This window comes from Vipera berus (genome assembly GCF_964194415.1).
Source record: "Vipera berus genome assembly, chromosome: Z".
NCBI lineage: Eukaryota > Metazoa > Chordata > Lepidosauria > Squamata > Viperidae > Vipera > Vipera berus.
This window is the reverse complement of record NC_138205.1, coordinates 72,450,613-72,473,603: the sequence shown is the minus strand read 5'-3', so window position 1 is coordinate 72,473,603 and position 22,991 is coordinate 72,450,613. Positions and strand designations below refer to the sequence as shown.

The 22,991-nt window shown below is 44.6% G+C and overlaps 1 protein-coding gene across 4 annotated transcripts in view; it reads right to left on the bottom strand.

Annotated features, from left to right (window-relative positions):
* The window catches only part of ELMO1 (engulfment and cell motility 1), a 336,399-nt gene that overhangs the window by 238,629 nt on the left and 74,779 nt on the right, over positions 1-22,991 (bottom strand). For 2 of the 4 annotated variants that reach the window (XM_081343171.1, XM_081343172.1), the window contains 2 exons: positions 3,794-3,834; positions 978-1,050 (listed from right to left, as the gene is read on the bottom strand). The exons of the other annotated variants lie outside the window; for them this stretch is intronic. In XM_081343171.1, the coding sequence (XP_081199297.1) occupies positions 978-1,050; positions 3,794-3,834 (114 nt within the window). The remainder of the gene's footprint in view (positions 1-977; positions 1,051-3,793; positions 3,835-22,991) is intronic. 4 annotated transcript variants of the gene reach the window in all.

Below are 22,991 nucleotides of genomic sequence, written 5' to 3'. Positions count from 1 at the left end.
TTTAACTAGGGTTTTATATGTTTTATATTTTTCAGGGATTTAGTTTAATCTTTTTAATTGTTCTTAATTTTTGTATTGACGTTTTTTACAAACCAGTCTTTTCACTTACGATGGCAGGTGTTCCATCTGTGACCAAAGAGAATACCTGCACTGGGAACTCTAGCTACTATGGGTTCATCTATCTTGCTGGTTGCACCTAGCAAGAACAACCTTTCATTACAGCTTTTGTGATTTTGTTACAAAAATGTATTAGTTCTAGTTTAATGGGTTGTACATTCACAATGCCAACATATTTTCAATTGATTTTGGATTAACTTGAGAACATTATTTTGGGGCATTGAGAGTCAAACACTGAAAAATCATTATAGCCCTATGTACGAATTCTGCATTGTTAGAGGGGAGTGGGGTAAAGATGCTAACTTATTCACACCTACTTTTACAGGAAACAAATATATACTCAGACATTTTGTGTGTCAATGTGTGTGTAGGAAGAAGGCACAAATTGTCTTTCCTAGAAGGCTTTGCTTGCCTGATCCAGACAGCTACATACTCACAATCTTTATCTCCCATGAGAGGGGAGGAACACTGACAATGAGTGGGTGTTGTTTTTTTTTGCTGAAAATCCACCTCCTATGAAATTGCTTGTCCCCTGAGGAAACAAGTTTTATGTATGCATTTTCTGCAAGTTGGTAAAACTGGATTTTCCCAAAGATCTTTGGGAGTCAATTGCCATTGACACTTATATGAGTTTAATATAATAAGGAAATTTGATGTTATTTGTGTTTATTGTTATTGTTTGATTATGTTTTCTAATGCTAGTAAATCACTTATACTTTCTATGGGTAAGTGGGGATAAGTTTATGTATAAATAGATTCCTAGATATTAGTTGTAAAACCACATTGTTTGTATTAAAAGTGATTTAGATTACTTAATTTAATTGGCCACATAGTAATAGAATAGAAATCAACTTATTTACCTTTTCAGTAATATAAAAATTGGAGCTATCAGCATGTTGCAGTGCATAATGTTCATGGTTTGCAAGAGACCACCTTATAAGAAACAAAGATATACATTAGTAAAATGTGTACAGAAAGGAGAATATTAAGAACAACCTTTGCTTTCCTTCATCATTTAATTACCGTTTTGATAACAGAGCATAAAGGTACACTTATAATACAACTTTAGAATATCTTTAAAGATGATAATTGACCACATTCTGCCTAAATTAACAACAGTATGGATAATTTTCATCTTACATCCTATGTGTGAATTAAAAAGAACTGGGAAGAGATAGGTTTATATACTAGTTGAATCTATATCTATGGTTAAGTGACTGAAACAATCAACACATCCTCACCTAAAGAAAGTTATGAACTTGCATTGCAGGATATCTAAGCTTATTGTTGCGAGCTTGGCCATTTTAAAACATATTAAATTAGGAATTATGGCTTGCTAGATCTGAACAGTATACCGTATATACTTGAGTATAAGCCAAATTTTTCAGCCCAGTTTTTGGGCTGAAAAATTCCACTTCGGCTTATACTCCAGTCAACAAAAAAACTTACCGAGGACTTGTGCGCGGCCGAGGCTTTGGTGCTTCCGGGATCGCGCGCACCTCTCCCAAGCCACCGCCGTCCGAGACCTGCCGAAGTTTGGGGAGGTTTGGGGAGGTGCGCGCGCACCTCCCCAAACCTCCCCAAACGTCGGCAGGTCTCCGTTCCTCCGCGCCCTGCCTGCCTGCTTCTTTCCGCAGCGGAAAGAAGCAGGCAGGCAGGGCGCGGAGGAACGGAGACCTGCCGACGTTTGGGGAGGTTTGGGCGCCTCCCCAAACGTCGGCAGGTCTCCGTTCCTCCTGCCGACGTTTGGGGAGGTTTGGGCGCCTCCCCAAACCTCCCCAGGTCTCCGTTCCTCCGCGCAGACCTGCCGACGTTTGGGGAGGTTTGGGCGCCTCCCCAAACCTCCCCAAACGTCGGCAGGTCTCCATTCCTCCTGCCGACGTTTGGGGAGGTTTGGGTGCCTCCCCAAACCTCCCCAGGTCTCCGTTCCTCCGCGCAGACCTGTCGACGTTTGGGGAGGTTTGGGCGCCTCCCCAAACCTCCCCAAACGTCGGCAGGTCTCAGTTCCTCCTGCCAACGTTTGGGGAGGTTTGGGCGCCTCCCCAAACCTCCCCAGGTCTCCGTTCCTCCGCGCAGACCTGCCGACGTTTGGGGAGGTTTGGGCGCCTCCCCAAACCTCCCCAAACGTCGGCAGGTCTCCGTTCCTCCTGCCGACGTTTGGGGAGGTTTGGGCGCCTCCCCAAACCTCCCCAGGTCTCCGTTCCTCCGCGCAGACCTGCCGACGTTTGGGGAGGTTTGGGCGCCTCCCCAAACCTCCCCAAACGTCGGCAGGTGTCCGTTCCTCCGCGCCCTGCCTGCCTGCTTCTTTCCGCTGTGGAAAGAAGCAGGCAGGCAGGGTGCGGAGGAACGGAGACCCGGCGACGTTTGGGGAGGTTTGGGGAGGCGCCCAAACCTCCCCAAACGTCGCCGGGTCTCCGTTCCTCCGCGCCCTGCCTGCCTGCTTCTTTCCGCTGCGGAAAGAAGCAGGCAGGCAGGGCGCAGAGGTCCGGAGACCTGCCGACGTTTGGGGAGGTTTGGGGAGGTGCGCGCGCACCTCCCCAAACCTCCCCAAACTTCGGCAGGTCTCCGGACGGCGGCGGCTTGGGAGAGGTGCGCGCGATCCTGTAAGCACCGAAGCAAGTCCTCGGTAAACTCCGGGCGGTCACTTGCTTCGCGTCTCCTGAGGGAAGGGGGGGTGACTGGACCGGGCGTGTTTCCTCACCTGCTGGGCGCCGCGATTTGCCCGGGGAACGCGCGGGCCCCGAATGGCAGCGTGGAGCGAGGAAGCTGACAGCCAGGGCTTCCCCGAGAGCCGCGGCCACACAGGGTATTCCTGTGTATTCAGGCTTGCAAAATGGCGGATCGAGCCTCTGCTGGCGGCAGAGGCTTGCAGAACGGCGGATCGGCTTATACTCGAGTCAACAACTTTTTCCAGTTTTTGGGGGTGAAATTGGGGGGTCTCGGCTTATACTCGAGTCGGCTTATACTCAAGTATATACGGTACTTCTCTCTCCCCTTCCCCCAAATTGGATATGAAAGTGGATATCCACCTCTTATTGCACTTCCATAAAGTTAAAATAAAAGATCACATATAACAAATCTATTTTTCTTAATGCCAGATTGGGCACTAAATTAATGTTTAAAATATTTCACCCTCCATATCTGGACTTCTCAAAAAGATCCCTATAAGATTTAATGAGATAATATATGTAAGTCCAGGAATACAGCTAGCTGCCACTGTGAGCAATGCTCCACTTGATTCCATCTCTGTAATAGTATGAAATAATTCCCAATACTATGGGTAATTGAACAAACCTGTTTTATAGAGCTACACAAAAACATCAGATTCCAACTCAACCATAATGCTTATTGGATGATAGATAGATAGATAGATAGATAGATAGATAGATAGATAGATAGATAGATAGATAGATAGATAGATAGAATAACGTGGTTTTCTCCCCTGGCCACTTTCAAAACTAAAGAAACACAGCCAAAGCCCAAACTCAAAATATGTTTTTGTTTGAAAATGAAAATCATATTCATCTTAATATAAGATAAAAAAACTGAATGTATGAAGCAACAGCAGCCAGAATTCCTTAATCTGAGATGATTGAATTAATTACAAAGAGGACCAAATGTATTATCTGCAGTGCATTTGGGAATTATAAAAATAACAGTAGAAAACAGAACTTACCCATCACAGACTTCTTTGATGATTGCAGTTAGTGGCTTTTTCTGAGCATAAAAAAGAAAGGAAATATCATTTTTGTGCCTATCACAACATAACCTCCAATGCATATTTGTAATATGAAATAAAAATTTAACTTATTTCAGTTAACTAGTACTTTTAGGGTATTTTATTCCAGTGATACATCAATTTTCTACATAAATATTTATCTAATGATTGATAATACGTGCTATCAATTCATTGTTGAAAATAATGATCTAAATGGCCTATTAAGTAAAGCAAGTTAAACTACATACATATACATAACAGAATAATAGAGTTGGAAGGAAGCTTGGAAGTCTTCTAGTACAACTCCCCCTGCTTAAGCAAGAACATAGACATAGACATGTACATGTACATGCACATGTAGATATATAAAACATACAATTCTGAACATTTTAAAATTATAATTTATTGTAGCAGTCTTCCTCAGTGATACTCCAGGTATTTAGGATTACAACTCCTAACAACTAGATATAGTATTTTCAGGTAGCCTGGGGATAATGGAAATAGTCAGATGTCTTGAAAGGAGAGTAGTTCAGATCTAGAATTAAGATTTCAACTAAGTCCAGTTCAAATTTGGCATTACTAGGCAACCTTAAAATAAGCAGAACTTATAGTTTCAAACATCACTGAACTGTATCAACATGGCCACTGTGCAGAATCATAATGCAGTCTAAATTTGTGCACTACACTAAACAAGGATGGAGAGAAATATATTTGATGACTAAAAATAATATTACAAATAATTAAGTATAGAACATTGAAAGGCCTTTTATGATTCCCTAATGCTATTCATTCTCGGATAGATTAAAGTTAACTTTGTATTTTAACACAAGTGTTTAGAATGATGCACAAGAAATACCCAAACAATCTAATTATCTGCCAGTAACATGTATCATGAATAAAGTATGTTTTGAATAGGAAAACTAGTTCTATTTTGTACTACACCCCTTTTTTACTTGCATTATTTTTGTGCATGCATCTGCACACAATGATAAATATAAAAAACTTTTCACTTTTACAGGGAGGATCCCTAAAATACTTGAATTTCAACAGAACACCATCTAGTTTACTGTGAATTTGCTATGTAATGTCTGCATGATATTTCATGACCTGGCTGAAGTTAATTTTATTTCGATTATGGCCCCAAAAGTAAAAACAACATTGTGTGGTTTGGTTATATCACAATATTCCAGGCACTGCTATACAGGTGAAACTCAAAAAATTAGAATATCGTGCAAAAGTTCATTTATTTCAGTAATGCAACTTAAAAGGGGAAACTAATATATGAGATAGACTCATTACATGCAAAGCAAGATAGTTCAAGCCGTGATTTGTCATAATTGTGATGATTATGGCGTACAGCTCATGAAAACCCCAAATCCACAATCTCAGAAAATTAGAATATTACATGCAATCAATAAAACAAGGAGTGTACATAGAACAATATTGGACCTCTGAAAAGTATAAGCATGCATATGTACTCAGTACTTGGTTTGGGCCCCTTTTGCAGCAATTACTGCCTCAATGCGGCATGGCATGGAAGCTTTCAGCCTGTGGCACTGCTGAGGTGTTATGGAAGACCAGGATGCTTAAATAGCGGCCTTCTGCTCTTCTGCATTGTTCGGTCTCATGTCTCTCATCTTTCTCTTGGCAATGCCCCACAGATTCTCTATGGGGTTCAGGTCAATCAAGTTTGCTGGCCAATCAAGCACAGTAATCCCACGGTCATTGAACCAGGTTTTGGTGCTTTTGGCAGTGTGGGCAGGTGCCAGGTCCTGCTGGAAAATGAAGTCAGCATCCCCATAAAGCTCGTCTGTGGAAAGATGCATGAAGTGCTCCAAAATCTCCTGGTAGATGGCTGCGTTGACCCTGAAGCACAGTGGACCAACACCAGAAGATGACATGGCTCCCCAAATCAACACAGACTGTGGAAACTTCACACTGAACTTCAAGCATCTTGCAGTGTGTGCCTCTCCATTCTTCCTCCAGACTCTGGGTCCTTGGTTTCCAAATGAGATGCAAAAGTTGCTCTCATCAGAAAAGAGGACTTTGGACCACTGAGCAACAGACCAGGTCTGTTTTTCTTTAGCCCAGGTAAGACGCTTATGACGTTGTTTGTTGTTCAGGAGTGGCTTGACAAGAAGAATACGACATTTGAAGCCCATGTCCAGGATCCGTCTGTGTGTGGTGGCTCTTGATGCACTGACTTCAGCCTCAGTCCACTCCTTGTGGAAGTCCCCAACACTTTTGAATGGCCTTTTCCTGACAATCCTCTCCAGGCTGCGGTCATCCCTGCTGCTTGTGCACCTTTTTCTTCCACACTTTTCCCTTTCACATAACTTTCTATTAATGTGCTTTGATACAGCACTTTGGGAACATCCAACTTCTTTTGCAATCACCTTTTGAGGCTTTCCCTCCTTATGGAGGGTGTCAGTGATGGTTTTCTGTACAACTGTCAGGTCAGCAGTCTTCCCCATGATTGTGATTCCTACTGAACCAGACTGAGAGACCATTTAAAGGCTCAGGAACCCTTTGCAGGTGTAATGGCTTAATTAGCTGATTAGAGTGGGACACTTTGAGCCCAGAATATTGCACCTTTTCACAATATTCTAATTTTCTGAGATTGTGGATTTGGGGTTTTCATGAGCTGTAAGCCATAATCATCACAATTATGACAAATCAAGGCTTGAACTATCTTAGATTTAGATTTTATTAGATTTATATACCGCCCTTTCCCGAAGGACTCAGGGCGGTTTACAGGGCATTTTAAAATCACATCAATATAAAATACAAAGTTAAAAGAGAATTAAAAGATTAAATTATCCCTGAAAATAAAACCCCAGTAAAAATTCTCAGCCTGGGTCAGAGAGCTCAAAGAGCCAAGTCTTCAGGTCCCGGCGGAATGAGCGTAGGTCAGGGGCAGTCCTGAGCTCTACGGGCAGCTGGTTCCAGAGGGCAGGCGCACCCACAGAAAAGGCCCTCTCCCTGGGTGTTATCCGCCGGCAATCTTTTAGTGGCGGCACCCTGAGAAGACCCTCCCTCTGTGAGTGCACTGGACAAAGGGAACTTGATGCTGGCAGCAGGTGTTCCCTCAAATATCCCGGACCCAAGTCATTTAGGGCTTTATAGGTCATCACAAGCACTTTGAATCTCACCCGGAGAGCAACCGGAAGCCAATGCAGCTCACAGAGTACAGGTGTTACATGGGAGTATCGGGAGACCCCCATCACAACTCGCGCGGCCGCATTCTGCACCAGTTGTAGTCTCCGAATGGTCCTCAAGGGCAGCCCCATGTAGAGAGCATTGCAATAGTCTAAACGGGAGGTCACGAGCGCATGAGTGACTGTGCGTAGGGCATCTCGGTCCAGGTTTGCATGTAATGAGTCTATCTCATATATTAGTTTCCCCTTTTAAGTTGCATTACTGAAATAAATGAACTTTTGCACGATATTCTAATTTTCCGAGTTTCACCTGTAAATGCTTGCTTTTTACAGAAAACAAAAGAACAGCTGTTGTCTCAAGAAATTGTCATAAAAATTAATTACTTTAGTTACAGTAACCATCAAGAAACAAATCAGGAGACTTCCGGTTTTGTGCCTGTAGCGCATGGGTATGTGAGAGCAGACCTCCACTCCCCACGGCTAGTTTCGTCCTGCCAGGGGGCCATAAATGGGTCCGAAGTTGCCCCAAAGAGGTGGCCATGAAGGAGGAGCACGCCATTGATCATGAAGCAACAGCAATCACTTTGTTTGATCCAGGGGAAGCCCTCTGAACCGGACAGGAGAAAGGTTAGCCACATGCCAGCGTCTAGCCCAAGCTACCTGCAGCCAATGGTGAACAGTGTGCTTGGAATTGGTGAGAGTATTTCATCTTCTCTCCCTTATTTTGCAACTAAGTCCTTGGGAAAGATCCCCAAAGCAAAAACCTCTGAAAGTGAGGGGAGGGGACTACATTCCCATTCCCCCATAGACGGAAGTGGCAAATTAACCTTTAAGGAGGAAATTTGTTTATTGAAATTAAATTTAAAATACTACAATCTGATCAAATTTAGAAACTAAAACAAACTGCTAAGATTATATTCTAAGGCAGGGCATTTCAACTGGTGGTACGCGTACCACTAGTGGTACGCGAGCACATGGCTGGTGGTACGCGAAGGACCGGATGAACAGCACTGTAAAAAAAAATGTGAAAAAAGTAAAAAAAACATTTTTACTAACCTGCTTTCAGCTCCATTCCATTTCTCCATTTGCTTCTCAGCTTTCAGTGTTTGTGGGACAAAAAAAAGTTCCATGAGATCTCGCGAGAAGTTAGAGTCTCATGGAACGTTTTTTCTTTTTTACTGATAGTCCCACAATCACGTGGGGAAGGCTGAGAAGGGAATGGAGAAACAGAATGCAGCTGAAAGCAGGTTAGTAAAAAAAACGCTTGGGGGAGGCGAGGGCATCTGGGTGGGGGCAGGGGCGGTCACCTTACCCTGCATAGTGGTGGGAGGGTTAACAGGTGTGGTATTAACAGGACAGCCACACACAGCAGAGGTGCTGCTTGAGGACGGAGGGGAGGCCAGGCAGATTGCGGGAACTGGTGCGGAGGGCAAACACACACGCGAGTGGGATAGATCCGCATGGTAGAGGTGCTGCTCGGGGCCAGAGGTGGATCTCACGCATGAGCACCCTCTGTGCCGGCACCGCCATCAGTGCCTGCAATCTCTCCGACCTCCCCTCCGGCCCCGAGCAGCGCCTCTGCTGTGTGTGGCTGTCCTGTTCGCAAGGTGTTCTCTCGCCTGTTGGATATCTGCAGCCCAAATTTGGTAGCTCCACTTAAGACCTGCTGAGGTGATTTATTTTCACCGAGCGGGAGATGTGACCCAGTACTTGCTGCCGCGGCTTGCTACTATTCTCCAAGCCAGGGACCTGGCTGTGCATTGCTCTTCCATCCTCCTTCACCTGCCTGGTCACCTGGCTGGGACCCAGCCCTCCTGCCTGGTTGCAACGTGGAGGCTCCTGTGCAGTGCTATTTCCAGCTGGCGAAGGCTGCTGTGGCGGTGGGCAGGCGAGGGAGGTGCGGTGTCGGCACCCTCCTCTCTTCTCCTCCCTTCCCTTCCCCTCCTCTCCCTCTGCTTCTCCCCGCAGTGTCCTTGTCTCAGCATAGATAAGGCTGAGCGAGCATGCAGGAGGCAGCATCCTCCGGGCACATGCTGGGAGCCACAGGAAGGAACAGCTGGCCCTGGGCAGAGCTGCCTTGCCACGGTGCACAAGGATCAGGAACAACCTCAGCTTCCTTCTTCCCAGCTTTGGGAAGCCGAAGCCCTCCCTGCCTGCTGCGGCCACCACCTGGCCTGCCGTCTCCTCCTGGGGAAGGAAACTGTCCCACCCTGATCTCATGCTCCTGCAATCTCCTTCACTCGGTTTCAGCTTGCTTTCTGCAAGAGAAAGCAAGCTGAAACCGAGTGAGAGAGATTGCCAGAGATTGCTGAGAAATGCCGATCTCACGCTCCTGCAATCTCCCTCGCTCGGTTTCACCTTGTCTTGCTGCAAGAGAAAGCTGGACTGCAGGGCCACCTTCATTGGTGCCGCTCTAGCCCGGAGAGGGTTTCTCAGCAAGCGCCGATTCACGCGCTCATTCCTGGCAATCTCCCTCACTCGGTTTCAGCTTGCTTTCTGCAAGAGAAAGCTGGACCGCAGGGCCGCCTCTGCAGGTGCTGCTCTAGCGTGGAGAGGGGGAGGCCGCTCTCCATTCCGCCCGTCAGCCCTGGGAGAGCCCTGTGCAAGCACCTCACTGGCTGTCGAACCCTGGCTTTCGAGCAGGAGCGGCCTTGCCCTACTTGCCATTGACTGCCGCTGGGAGCAGCCACCGCCACCCGCCCCGCTTTTCACAAGCCCTGCTATGCCGCCGCTTCAGGTTTCCAGCAGTGGGAGGCTCCGGGACAAGGGCCTGTTGAGGGTGAAGGGGCTGCTCCAGCGAGCCACTTCTGTGGCAGTGGGGCATGCTGGTGCCCTGTGCTGCGCTCCACTGTGGGGGCTGCCCTGGGAAGGGTGGAAGCGCAGCTGTAGTCCGGGATGTTCAACTGCTTTGAGCGCTGTCTGGCCGGCTTTGTGCCCCCATCCCACAAGAGCAGCTGGTTGTGAGTGCGCCTCAGCCCCGGATCTCCCCCCACCCGGGACTCCAGCCTGCAGAAGGTGAGCAGGGTGAAGGGCGCTTTGGTGCGGCTTCCATCCCTCCCATGTGAAGGGTGCCTTCCTGTCCCGAGGTCCACAGCAGAATTGCTGGCACATGTGGATCGACTCTGAGCGAATACGAGGTGTTTCTGTTGCTAGAATAAAGCTTATTAAATGAGCTAGCAACCTCACAAGTACCGTTGATAGATCTTCCCCAACTTTCCTCCGATACTTCATAAAGAGTTAAGTGGGCATCAGGTTTCTTGGTAAAAATGGATTTGGAAAGAAGGAAGGAAGGAAATGACAATGGGAGGGAGGGAGGGAAGGAGAAAAGGAGAAAGAGGGAGGGAGGGAGGAAAGGAATGAAAGAAGGGACAAGGGAGGGAGGGAGGGAGGGAGAGAGAGAAATAGAGGGAGGGAGAGAAAGAGAGAGAGAGAAAAAGAAATAGAGGGAGAGAAAGAGAGAGAGAGACAGAGAGGGGGAGAGAGAAAGAAAGAGGGAGGGAAATAGAGAGAGGGAGAGAGAAAGGAAGAAATAGAGAGAGGGAGAAAAAGACAGTGAAAGAGAAAGAGAGGGAGAGAAAGAGAGAGGGGAGAGAGAGAGAGGGAGAGAGAGAAATTAAATTAGTAACATGGTTGTTAAGTGAATCTGGTTTCCCCACTAACTTTGCTTGTCAGAAGATTGCAAAAGGTGATCACAAGACCCTGGAACAATGTGACCATCATAAATATGAATCAGTTGCCAAGCATACAAATGTAAATCACATGACCCTGGGGATGCTGCAACGGTCATAAGTGTGAAAAATGGTCTACTTCTCTCCCTCTCTTTAGTCTCCCTCTCTTTGTTTCAGCTTGCTTTCTGAAACAGAAAGCAAGCTGCAACCAAGCAGGAAAGTTTGCAGGAGCGCGAGATCAGTGATCTCACACACCTGACAGTCTCCCTCTCTTTGTTTCAATTGCTTTCTGTTGATCAGCGCGTGTGGAGAAACACCCATTCCCTCTGCTGCGCATCCCAATTGCTTGCCTTGCAGCAAGGCAAGCAGTTGGGACGAAGACTCGAGATTCGGCGTTTCTCTGCACCTGCTGATCAGCGCGCGTGGAGAAATGCCCATTCTCTCTGCTGCGCCATCCCAATTGCTTGCCTTGCAGCAAGTATTTACTGGCCTCACTTATCAACCTCAAGGTCCCAGAGAAGGGAGGGAGGAAGGAAGAGGAGGGGGAGATGGGAGATGGGAGGGAAGGAAGGGACAAAGAAGGAGGTAAGAAAGGAAGGAAAGAAGGAAGGGACAATGGGAGAGAGGGAGGGAAGGAGGGTACCCATCCTAGTCCCCACCCCCCTCTACCAGAGACCCATGGATTCCCCCCACACAGGCACCCTGCAACCTGAGTGATGAGCTGCCCCCCCAGCCATTGACTTCACTTGTCAAAAAGTTGCAAAAGGTGATCACATGACTCTGGGACACTGACCGTCATAAGTATGAATCAGTTGCCAAGCATCCAAATGTAAATCACATGACCCTGGGGATGCTGCAACGGTCATAAGTGTGAAAAATGGTCATAAGTCACTTTTTTCAGTGCTGTCGTAACTTTGAACAGTCACTAAGTGAATTGTTGTAAGTCGAGGACTACCTGTACTTTATCATTTTTTTCCTTTTTTTTTGGTCAAGTTTTTGACACCTTGCTGGGTGACTGGTGGTATTCAGACATTGTCTTATCCTAAAAGTGGTACAATGGGTGAAAAGGTTGAAAAGCCCTGTTCTAAGGGATTTTGATGAAATTATAAAAAAGGAAAATAATAAGAACTTCTTGTCTGAAAGAGCTGGAAAACAAATATTTGCTGACATCTAGTGAACATTTAGAATATAGCACATCAAAAACAACACCCAGAAACAAAGAAAAATCTGTTCCTATGAACTCTAATAACCTTTAAGAAGATAGTTGCCAGGGAACAAAGAAGAGATTGTACACTGGGCCAGCTATAAGATTGGAAAGTGTTTGAAGGAAAAGAAATACTTTGATTGTGTTCTAAATTTATGAACTGTTTAAAAACTTTGATCTATGACTAATTTTTGAGAGGGAAAGTTACAGGAAGGATTCAAGATGGCTAAATATATTGAATTGTAATTTTGACTGGTTGACAATTGACTCCTGAAAGCAAGAACTGTTATAACACATTGATTTTACTAAAACCTTGACAATTGAAAATTACAATGGATTATAAAAATTATATAAAAGACAAGAACTATACAAAATAGGACTGTTTGGTTTTTGAGTTTTGGCCAGCTTGACAAAGCTAATCACAGAGACTATTGCACTTATGACGGATTACTTGAAAGGGTGAGATAACATGGATATGACAGATTCATCAAAAAATGATAGGAAAACCACACTTAATATCTACTCCTGAAGGACTCAGCCTGAAAGATCAAAGACCTCTAGAAGCAACATTCCAAGACAAGACAAATACTTTCCAAGAAGAAATTTATGCAATGCTACGACAGATACAAATCACAATAGCTCTAACCCATGAGATTAAACATAACTTTGATAACATAAATGAATACACTTCTAACTTAAATTTACAATAAAACAAATCCAAAGAATGATGGTAAAGAATGAATAAACAAATCAAATAACAGAATGTGAAGTAGAAAAAAATGACTTAATTGGCAAAGTCACAAATGAAGGGAATTATAACTTAATACAAACAAGAAAAAACTCACAAGATTTGGATACAACAATAAATATGGAAAAGATACCTTATCCATTAGAACGTCAAAATAAACTTGAGAAGAAAGAAGACTTAACAAAATGGACACTGCTAAGAGAATCACTGTTTGGGAAACAAAAAGCATGCATCTTACGTATTATGTATCCTCTACTCCTAACAACAACTACAAAAATACAAGAACTGTTTGACAATTCAAAATATTAATTTGAAAAACAATTTGGCAAAGGAAGAAAATTAGAGATGGGTTTAAGGACACGCCCTACCAGATGGAACAATATACGAGCAAGCACTTGTTTGAATATGGCTAAATAAACTAATAACTTTGGCTATAAAGGGGCTTTAGAAAGTGGGATAAGAGATATAAGTAATATAGTATTTTTAGATAAGATACAAAAGGTAAAAATATTGGGATTTTGTAAGTGAAGGAAAAGTTTGAACTTTAAAGACAAATTAAGTTTGAAAAGATTTAGGATTAAGGAATGATTGAAATATTGAGGGGAATTTAGGCTTAATAAGAACTTTGAAAAAAGATATATAGTGATTCAATCAATTTTTACAAATAGAAGTGAAATATAAATTGATTAGAAAAGATGTTATAGGTAGATGTTATGATAGATAAGTAGTATAATATTTCTATAATATATGAAATATGAAAATACTGGGATGATATATTTAAGTGGAAAATTTGGACATTTAAGTGTTAACTACTGAGAAAATTATGATTGATAAGAATTGTTTGAATATTATGGAGAAATTGAGCTGAAACAAGATTTATGAAAATAAGATATATGGTGAATCAATAAGATGACTTTTATGAAAATAACATAAGTTGATAAGAAAAAAATGCTATATATGGATGCTATTATTGTTGGTATACTGTAAATATAGAAGAAAATGTTTTTATTTAATCATTTATATATGGAAAATATCAAATATCAAAAATTATATTTAATGCTGAATAAGGAGAATACTATTGGGAGAAGAGAGGATCAAGGAAATATATTATCAATTTATATACTAATTATGGAAATATAAAAATTAATTATTATTGACTGTTAATTAAGTATTATTGATTGTAATTTTTTTTTTAAATCATGAATCAAGACAACATGCTGTACACCAGGCACTAAGGTTCTTATTGTAAAAAATCAATAAAACTCTTACAAAAATAAAATAAAAGAAACAAATCAGGATTATTTGTTTAATGAAGCGTGCATACTTCTGACTACCCAATATGGTTAGGAGACATCTGTATTACACGGAGAGGAGATGTCAATATAAGAAATCTGCTTTATATAAAACTGATGATACCTTTCATACAACAATAATGTAATAACCGCAGGAATGGCCACTTGTAGCATGGATATTTTGGGAGAGAGGCACATAAAGATCCTTTAAAAGTTGCCAATGAATTGCAATTTTAATGTGAGAAAAGAAAAAAAACAGATATGATTTTGTCTTGGCCTTTGAAGGACTCAGAATTTTTGAATCTGTATTTTGGAGGATGCTGCTCGGTGTTATCCAACTCATGGTGTCCTGATAGGCCTTCCTTGACCTACGAGGCATCTCTTGTGTATGCCCACCCACCCTTTCCAACCCATGCTGTCCCAGTGCTACACCTACTTCAGCCTATACAGCACTTCTTGAGCATCTCCATAAATCCTTCTTGATCCACATCACCCTCTCACATTGCTTCCTTGACCTGCATGGATTTCTTGTGCACCGCCATACACAGGGAAGCACTAAACGTCCAAGAAACCCAAACAGTGCAAAGCAATCTGGTCGCCTGGAAGCTCCAGCTATCCCAGAAAGTTCCAGCTGCCCCAGCCCAACTGTCAACAGTACTCTGCACTCCAACATCCCTAACCACCCAGCATCCACCACAGCAGCTGTCCTTTGCCATCTTCATTTCATTGCTGATGAGATACATCCAGCCTGGCTCTTTGCAAGGTTGCTACTGGCCATACCAGATCTTTTTCCTGAGCCACTTGCACTGTTCTCCAAATAGTTCGTACCTTTGTCCAACTCACATGTGGCCCTCTTGCAAGGCTTTGGAAGGTTTTGAAGTCTTGTAGAAAGGCTGCATGCAATTTGGACATTGTTGCATGCAGCCTACAGAAGGCCTGGCATTGCTGGCAACTGCCTCACAAAAAGTCAGGATGAGCGTGTGGAGTAAGATGGCAAAGGTAAGTTAGAGTATGGGGAACCAAAAGGTATAAATGGAGAGGGAGCTGAAATGCGTCTGCAACTGTAAGGGCAGATAGGCTGCCAAGTACCCAGATATTGATCATGTGACTATGTGGGCACTGCAATGGCCAAAACTTCATGCATGATTGCAAATCCATTTTTTTCAGCACCTCCGTAATTTCAAAAAAAGAATGGTCACAAGCAAAGGACTACCTATCCTCATCTTACATTCCAAACTGCAATCTCCTATTCCACATGGTCTCACCAAAGGGTCCTTTGGATAGTGATCTCTCTCTCCCATTATTAGCCTTCAATAACAATTTTAGGAAACATGTAAGTTTAAATGAGGCTTCCAGCTCTAGTCATCACCATGCCACATTCATCATTTTCTGCTAATGGAAAGAACAGTACTGGACTGGGCAGTTCATACACTAAAGACCAGTTTTACTCCATCCACACATTATTTTTTGAAAGTAGAATTCCTATTCTATTAATAAAGGCGAATATTTGTAGCTCAGGGTTGAATAAAAGGTCCTTGGTGCCCTCTGAGCTTGATTGTTTTCTTGCAGATGTTTCATTAAACTAGGTAAACATCATCAGTGCAAGAAAACAAAAGAACAGCAAGGGCCCCTCAAAATTCCTATTCTAAAGATTAATATTGTCATACTATGCAAACGTACATTAGCTCATATCTCACAACTAAGAAATACATACAAGAAACTGACACATGATGAGAATGCCACTTAACTTTCAGAAATATTTATTATATCCCTAAAGAGAGCTTTTTCAAAAAGTAACAAACATATCAAAACTTTAATATTATCCTATTGTGCCTCTACATTTCTCCTAACAATCTTTGTCATATTACAAAATACATATTTTGAGTTTTCCTCTTAATAAAAATTAGAAAATTAGAATTAGAATTAATCTCTAATTCTTCTGTGCAGGAACTTCCATCAGACCGCTACAATTTGTGACTATAAAGCAGACCTTTACAAGTTAAAAAGATCAAAAGTGTAACACATGTATTGCTGCAAAATGTCACACATGCAACATCACCTCCCCCTCGGCAAACAAGTCAACAAAAGAGCCAGTGTCCACAGAAGGGACAGATGGATTTTTAAGTAATGTGTTCTCTCAGTCTCTTTTCCCCCACCCCACCCCAAGTTGGAACAGTGTGTCCAGAACTTTGTCTAAGTATCATTTTTTCTACTGTCTTATGTGGAGAGGAAAATGCAAAAGAATAAAAACACAGAATTCTAGTTATAAAGTGCATTTAATGTATTTATCTGAAAAAAATAAAGAAAACTATGAATCCTCTTTAGTAAGGGGAAGATAAAATATCTTTCCCCCCCTCCTGCTAGTCTTCAAAAATTCAGAAAAGAGTCCTTTTCTCTTGTCTAATCATAAATATTTGTTCCATTTTAGGGACAAGGACAATTGTTGTTTTTCATTATGTTAATCTCCACCCACTTTAGCATTCTGTGAATAACTAGCTTAAAAATAAAATAGACCCAGATTGTTGGGGGCAATAAGCTGACTTTGTAAAAATGCCGCTTGGGGGGGGGACACGAAAGCCCTAATAAGCAGGCATATACATATAATGAAGGCTATTGCTAAGCACATTGATTTGTGCTTCTTAGATTGTAAGCCGCCCTGAGTTTTCGGAGAAGGGCGGGATATAAATGGGATTAAAAAAAATGTTTTTAACATAAACTGATTTCTTGATTTAAAGTTACAATTCTCCAATTATATGCCAATGTATGCCTAGTCCATTCTTACTGAAGCTCTCATTTCTGGCAGAAGCAAGAAGGCAGTAGTATCAAAATCTATAAGCAAAGGAATCAAATTGTACAACCAACAGAAACTACCGTATTTATGTTTATTTTATATTTTATTCTATTTCATTTTTTTTGCAAACTCCAATATCCTTACAGCTAGTTTCCATTAGAAAAAACCCATCCACGCTGGTGAACTCAGCTAAAACTCCAACAGAAGCCACAATATATGTTTAAGTTTACTAAAGCACCACTTTTTTCTAGCAAGAATCTTCTCAGGGTTAAAAGACTGACTAGATTAAAGGATTGGGTACAACTAAATTCCCAACTCAGACTAATATCGAAATTGTTCTATTACATTTCTGCATAAATTAAAGCTTCCTCTTCTTAATTCTGGGAGTGGTAAGAAAGCTTTCATTCCTTATTTTAGATTATGTATGTGTTAAAATAATGAAGTTAAATCTGTTTTTAAAAAGGTATTAAAGGTTAACATAAAAAGAAGATAAAAGTTATACATAATAAAATATATTTAAATGAACATTTAGCAAAACATTGTGTAATTTTCCTCTTAGTTAGTGGGGTGAGAGAAAATCACCTAGAAAGCACTCAAGGATATCACTGAGAACTTTGTGGGCAGCTACAGAGCACCAAATTGTCAAGTTTCCGACGTATGGGCTTTTCAAGTGACTCTGAGGCATTGTTTACCTTAAAAGTCCTTTATTAGCCTAATACACCAGCAAATGCTTGCTCGAAGGAAGCTGGAATCTGAAATCTCCACCCCTTGCACAATATATTAAAACACAATTCTCCACCTTTCTAATTTTGTCATTAATCATATTCTCCAATTAATTTAAAGAATCAGTTTCACTTCCGTTAGAAAACCCACCAAGGTCTTATCTTCTCTAGTTAGAGATGGCCTTGAAAGGTGCAATTCTACTCGTCCCCCCTCCCAACCTTAAACTAAATCTCTTAAAGCAATACACAAGTTTAACATATGAAACGGCTACTTCTTCATCTCTTCTCAAGCAATAACATTCGATGTTAGCAGCATTGACATCCGCCCCCCCTTACAAAAAGGACAGATCCTGTGATGTAGACAAAACACAAGTTAGGATCTGGCTTTTGGTTTGTTGGGGTGTTTCTCATAAAACCTTTTGATAAGTCTATCTGCTTTCACATCAGTAGATTTCACCCAAATGGCTTCAGACAATGGGTCCCTTCCATTGTACTAGGTATTGCAATTTTCCCTTAAAGATTCCAGAGTCAAGAATACGTTTCACTTCATAATGGGTCTGACCTGCTACCACGAGGGGTCCAGGTGCTTTTTTAGGGGGAGGTCTTAAAGTGGAGGTTCGAAAAGGTTTCAGCAAGCTACAATGGAACACTGGGTAGTCTGGGTAGTTTCAATTTTACTGTGATCGGGTTGATGATTTTCACAATGGGGAAAGGTCCCAAGAATTTTGGTCCCAATTTCTTATTGGGTAGTTTAAGGCAGGGGTCGGCAACCTAAAAAAGTAAAAGAGCCACCGGGAACCGGTTCCATCACAAATTAAAAAAACTGGGAGCCATGTGCGTGTGTCCATGCACGCGCACGCGCAAAAAACATTTTGCGCATGCGCAAAACGGTTTTTTGCGCATGCGTGGATGCACGCGGTTGCCATTTTTTTAAAAAAGTCAGATGGAACCGGTTCCCGGTTGCCCGACGGCGACGGCCCGTCTGCAAAGCTGCCGCTTTCGGCAGCTTTGCAGACTGGCCGCGGCAGCTTCATCAAAGAACGACGCCGGAGCCCGTTCGTGCGGAGGTACGCGCGCACCTCTCCAAAGGTTTGGGGAGGTGCGCGCGCAGCTCCGCCCATTCTGGGAGGTGCGCGCGCACCTCTCAGAACGGGCCGCGGCGTCGCTCTTTCAAGAAGCTGCCATGGCCCATCTGCAAAGCTGCCGCTTTTGGCAGCTTTGCAGACGGGCCGCGGCAGCTTCCTCAAAGAACGACGCCGCGGCCCGTTCGCACGGAGGTACGCGCGCACCTCCGCCCATTCGGGGAGGTGCGCGTGCACCTCTCGGAACGGGCCGCGGCGTCGCTCTTTCAGGAAGCTGCCGTGGCCCATCTGCAAAGCTGCCGCTTTCGGCAGCTTTGCAGACGGGCCGCGGCAGCTTCCTCAAAGAACGACGCCGCGGCCCGTTTGCGCGGAGGTACGCGCGCACCTCTCCAAAGGTTTGGGGAGGTGCGCGCGCAGCTCTGCCCATTCGGGGAGGTGCGCGTGCACCTCTCGGAACGGGCCGCGGCGTCGCTCTTTCAGGAAGCTGCCGTGGCCCATCTGCAAAGCTGCCGCTTTCGGCAGCTTTGCAGACGGGCCGCGGCAGCTTCCTCAAAGAACGACGCCGCGGCCCGTTCACGCGGAGGTACGTGCGCACCTCCGCCCATTCGGGGAGGTGCGCGCGCACCTCTCGGAACGGGCCGCGGCATCGCTCTTTCAGGAAGCTGCCGTGGCCCATCTGCAAAGCTGCCGCTTTCGGCAGCTTTGCAGACGGGCCGCGGCAGCTTCCTCAAAGAACGACGCCGTGGCCGGTTCGCGCGGAAGTACGCGCGCACCTCTCCAAAGGTTTGGGGAGGTGCGCGTGCACCTCCGCCCATTCGGGGAGGTGCGCGCGCACCTCTCCAAACGGGCGGTGCCACTCTCCATTTGGAGAGGTGCGCGCGCACCACTGCCCGTTCGAAGAGGTGCGCGCGCACCGGGCGGCTGGGAGCCGCAGGAGACGGCTCAAAGAGCCGCCTGCGGCTCCGGAGCCACGGGTTGCCGACCCATGGTTTAAGGCGTAAGTATTTGGTTGACAAATAGACCTTTTCCCCAACTTGGAATGTTCTTTGGGAGCTCTCATTTTGTCAGCTTGCTTTTTGTAGGTCTCAAAAGTCTTTTTAAAGGCCACCTTTGTATTTTTCCAAACTTCTTCCCAACCCCTCACCCAATGATCAAGAGTCTGGAAAGCGGAGGGTAACTGAGGGTATTCCGGTATGAGGTTGAATTCTTTCCCTGTGGCTACACAAAAAGGAGTGTAGCCGGTGCTGCTATGTACTGAATTATTGTAAGCCACCTCTGCAAAAGGGAGGAGGTCGGTCCAGTTTGTTTGTTGGTAAGAGATGTAGCATCTAAGGCAGGGCTTTTCAACCTTTTCACCCATTATACCACTTTTAGGATAAGGCAATATCAGAGTACCACGTCACCCAGCAAGGTGTCAAAAACTTGACCAAAAAAAAGGAAAAAAATGATAAAGTACAAGTAGTCCTCAACTTACAACAATTTGCTTAGTGACAGTTCGAAGTTACAATGGCACTGAAAAGTGAATTATGACCATTTTTCACACTTATGACTGTTGCAGCAACCCCAGGGTCATGTGAATTACATTCAGATGTTTGGCAACTGATTCATACTTATAACATTCAGTGTTCCAGGGTCATGTGATCAATGGCCAGGTCATCACTCAGATTGTGGGGTGCCTGTGGGGGGGATCCGTGGGTCTCTGGTGGAGGGGAGTGGGACTGGGATGGGTGCCTTCCCTCTCTCCCATTGTCCCTTCCTTCTTTCTTTCCTTTCCTTCTTTCCCTCTTCGGCCCTTCCTTCCTTCCTTCCTTCCTTCTCTCCCTCCCTCCCTCCCTCCCATTTTCCTGTGCTATGCCGCCCAGATCCCAGCCTCGTTTTGGCAGGTAGCAGAGCATTCTCACCCACACAGAGCGGCCGGGCAAAGTAAAACCACTGACAGCATGGCCCTGCCTGTGCACACACAAAGGCAGAGGAGAGCGCATGCGCCTCAGCCTCTGCACGCGCGCACAGGCAGGGGAGGATGTCACCGGTTCACCTCCTGTTTTCAGGCAGTACATTATGAACCGGCTACTTCTCCCAGTCATTTTTCCCCTACCGGAGCCCAGCGTTTGAGCCAGTTCCCCAATCCTCTCCGTTTACATTGTTCTTCCCATAGCTCTCCCCAGCACTGTCAAGAGATACCCATTTCTGGCCGCATTGCTACCGTTCTTAAGCTACATTTGCACCCGCCCGAAGAGTGACACTTTTCTCCCTCCTCCAAAGGAAACAAACCCACAACCCACCAAGTCACACTTCCTTCAGGCCAAGTAATCTCTGGGCCCAACTTTGAGACTGTTTTAGCCTGAAACAGAGAGTCGGAGTGTGCGTCACTCTCGCCATTTGGATTCTACTTTTACGCCCTGGGAGCAGCTTGCCTTTCAAACTTCCGATATATAACACAAGGAGAAACGCGCTGCAAATGCGCATCTCGCAGAGTCTTTCCCAAGCGATGCCTGCACTCCACCGCTGCAGAAAAAGAAGTGCTGCATTTCCCACCAGTGCAGGCAGCCCAGGTCCTGTGAGAGGATGAGTGGGAATGAAGCAGCCCTCGGGTCTGTGCTGCGGTAAAGCCGCAAGCGCCAGTGTCGCCTGGGCTCCTGCCTGGCTCACTTGCTTGCGGAAAAGAGGCTGCTTGCTAAATGAGCTGGGCAGCAGCCCGGGATCAGCGTTTCTGAGCTGGATTTCTAAGCGTGACTCAGCTGATCCTGGGCTCCTGCCCGGCTCACTTGCTTGTGGAAAAGAGGCTGCTTGCTAAATGAGCTGGGCAGCAGCCCGGGATCAGCATTTCTGAGCAGGATTTCTAAGTGCGACTCAGCTGATCCCGGGCTCCTGCCCAGCTCACTTGCCTGTGAAAAAGAGGCTGCTTACTAAGTGAGTCCGGGATCAGCTGAGTTGCGCTCAGAAATAACACTCAGAAACACTGATCGGGGCTCCTGCCTGGCTCACTTGCTTGTGGAAAATAAGCTGCTTGCTAAGTGAGCTGGGCAGCAGCCCAGGAACAGCGTTCAGAGTGTGGCTCCGTTAGTAGCCAGGTGAAAAGCAGTTGATAGGCCTTGAGATGATCCAATTAATTTAAGAAAGTTTCTCCAAAGTTTCACTGTGAACTGCACCCCTCTGTCCAAAATTATTTGCTTAGGGGCGCCATGTAGTCGATAGATATGTTTTAGGAACAACTTAGTCAGGCGTTGAGTCGATGGAAGTCCTTTGCAGGTGATAAAGTGAGCCTGTTTTGAAAATAGGTCTATCACAGTCCAAATGACAGTATTTCCTCTACTGTCAGGTAGGTCTACTATAAAGTCCATAGCTATTTCTTCCCATGGTTGAGAAGGTTCGGTCACCGGTTGCAGTAACCCAGGGGTCTTTCCTGGGATTCTTTTCATGATGGCACATACAGTACAGCTCTTGACATAGTTTTCTACGTCTCATTTTAGTCCCGGCCACCAAAATTGCCAGTGAGTGAGATGTAGTTTTTAGATATCCGAAATGTCCAGCCTGTTTGACATTGTGGCTGTGTTTGAGGGCATTAAGACGAAGAGCTTCAGGCAAGTACAATTTTCCCCCCTTGTAAGCCAGGCCATCCCTGCATGTTAGGGATGTCTGATTGTCTTTAAACCATTGATCACTGAGGAGTTCTCGCTTTATTTTCTTTACCCCGGGGTCATCAGGATTAGGGGTCCTGCGAGGTGTGAGTTGGGCCGCAGTTTGTGGACCGGGGATAATTGTCTCGTGAACTTCATCATGTTCGCTTTTGTACTGTGGCAATCAGGAGAGTGCATCAGCTAGGAAGTTTTTTCTTCCTGGTATGTACTTTAGAGTAAAGTTAAAATGTTTGAAGTACTGTGCCCATCATACTTGTTTTGGGGACAATTTGCGGGGAGTTTTTAGTGCCTCTAAGTTTTTGTGATCTGTCCATACTTCAAAAGGCACCTTGCTCCCTTCTAAATAGTGCCGCCAGTTTAATAGCCCCCACCTAATAGCGAAGGCCTCCTTCTCCCAGAATGTCCATCTCCTCTCGCTTTCAATAAATTTCTTAGAGGTGTAAGCACAAGGTTGCAGGACCCCACTTTTATTCTTTTGCAATAATACTGCTCCGACTGCCACGTCGCTGATGTCTGCCTGAATTACAAAGGGCTCCCCTGGGCAGGGGTGCTTTAGGACTGGTTCAGCTGCAAATAGTCTTTTTAAATTCTCAAAAGCTTTTTGACAACTCATAGTCCATGCTAGCGATTGGCCAGGTCGTGGTTTTCCCCCTCCCTTGCCTGTTTTGAGTAGTTCTGTAAGAGGTAGAGCAATCTCAACAAAAGAGAGAATAAATTGATGGTAGAAGTTGGCAAACCCTAGGAAGCTCTTGAGCTGTTTGCGGGTTCTTGGGGGCTGCCATTCAATTATGGTTTTTACTTTGGCTGGGTCCATTTCGATACCCTCATTGGAAATTCTATAGCCAATCTAATT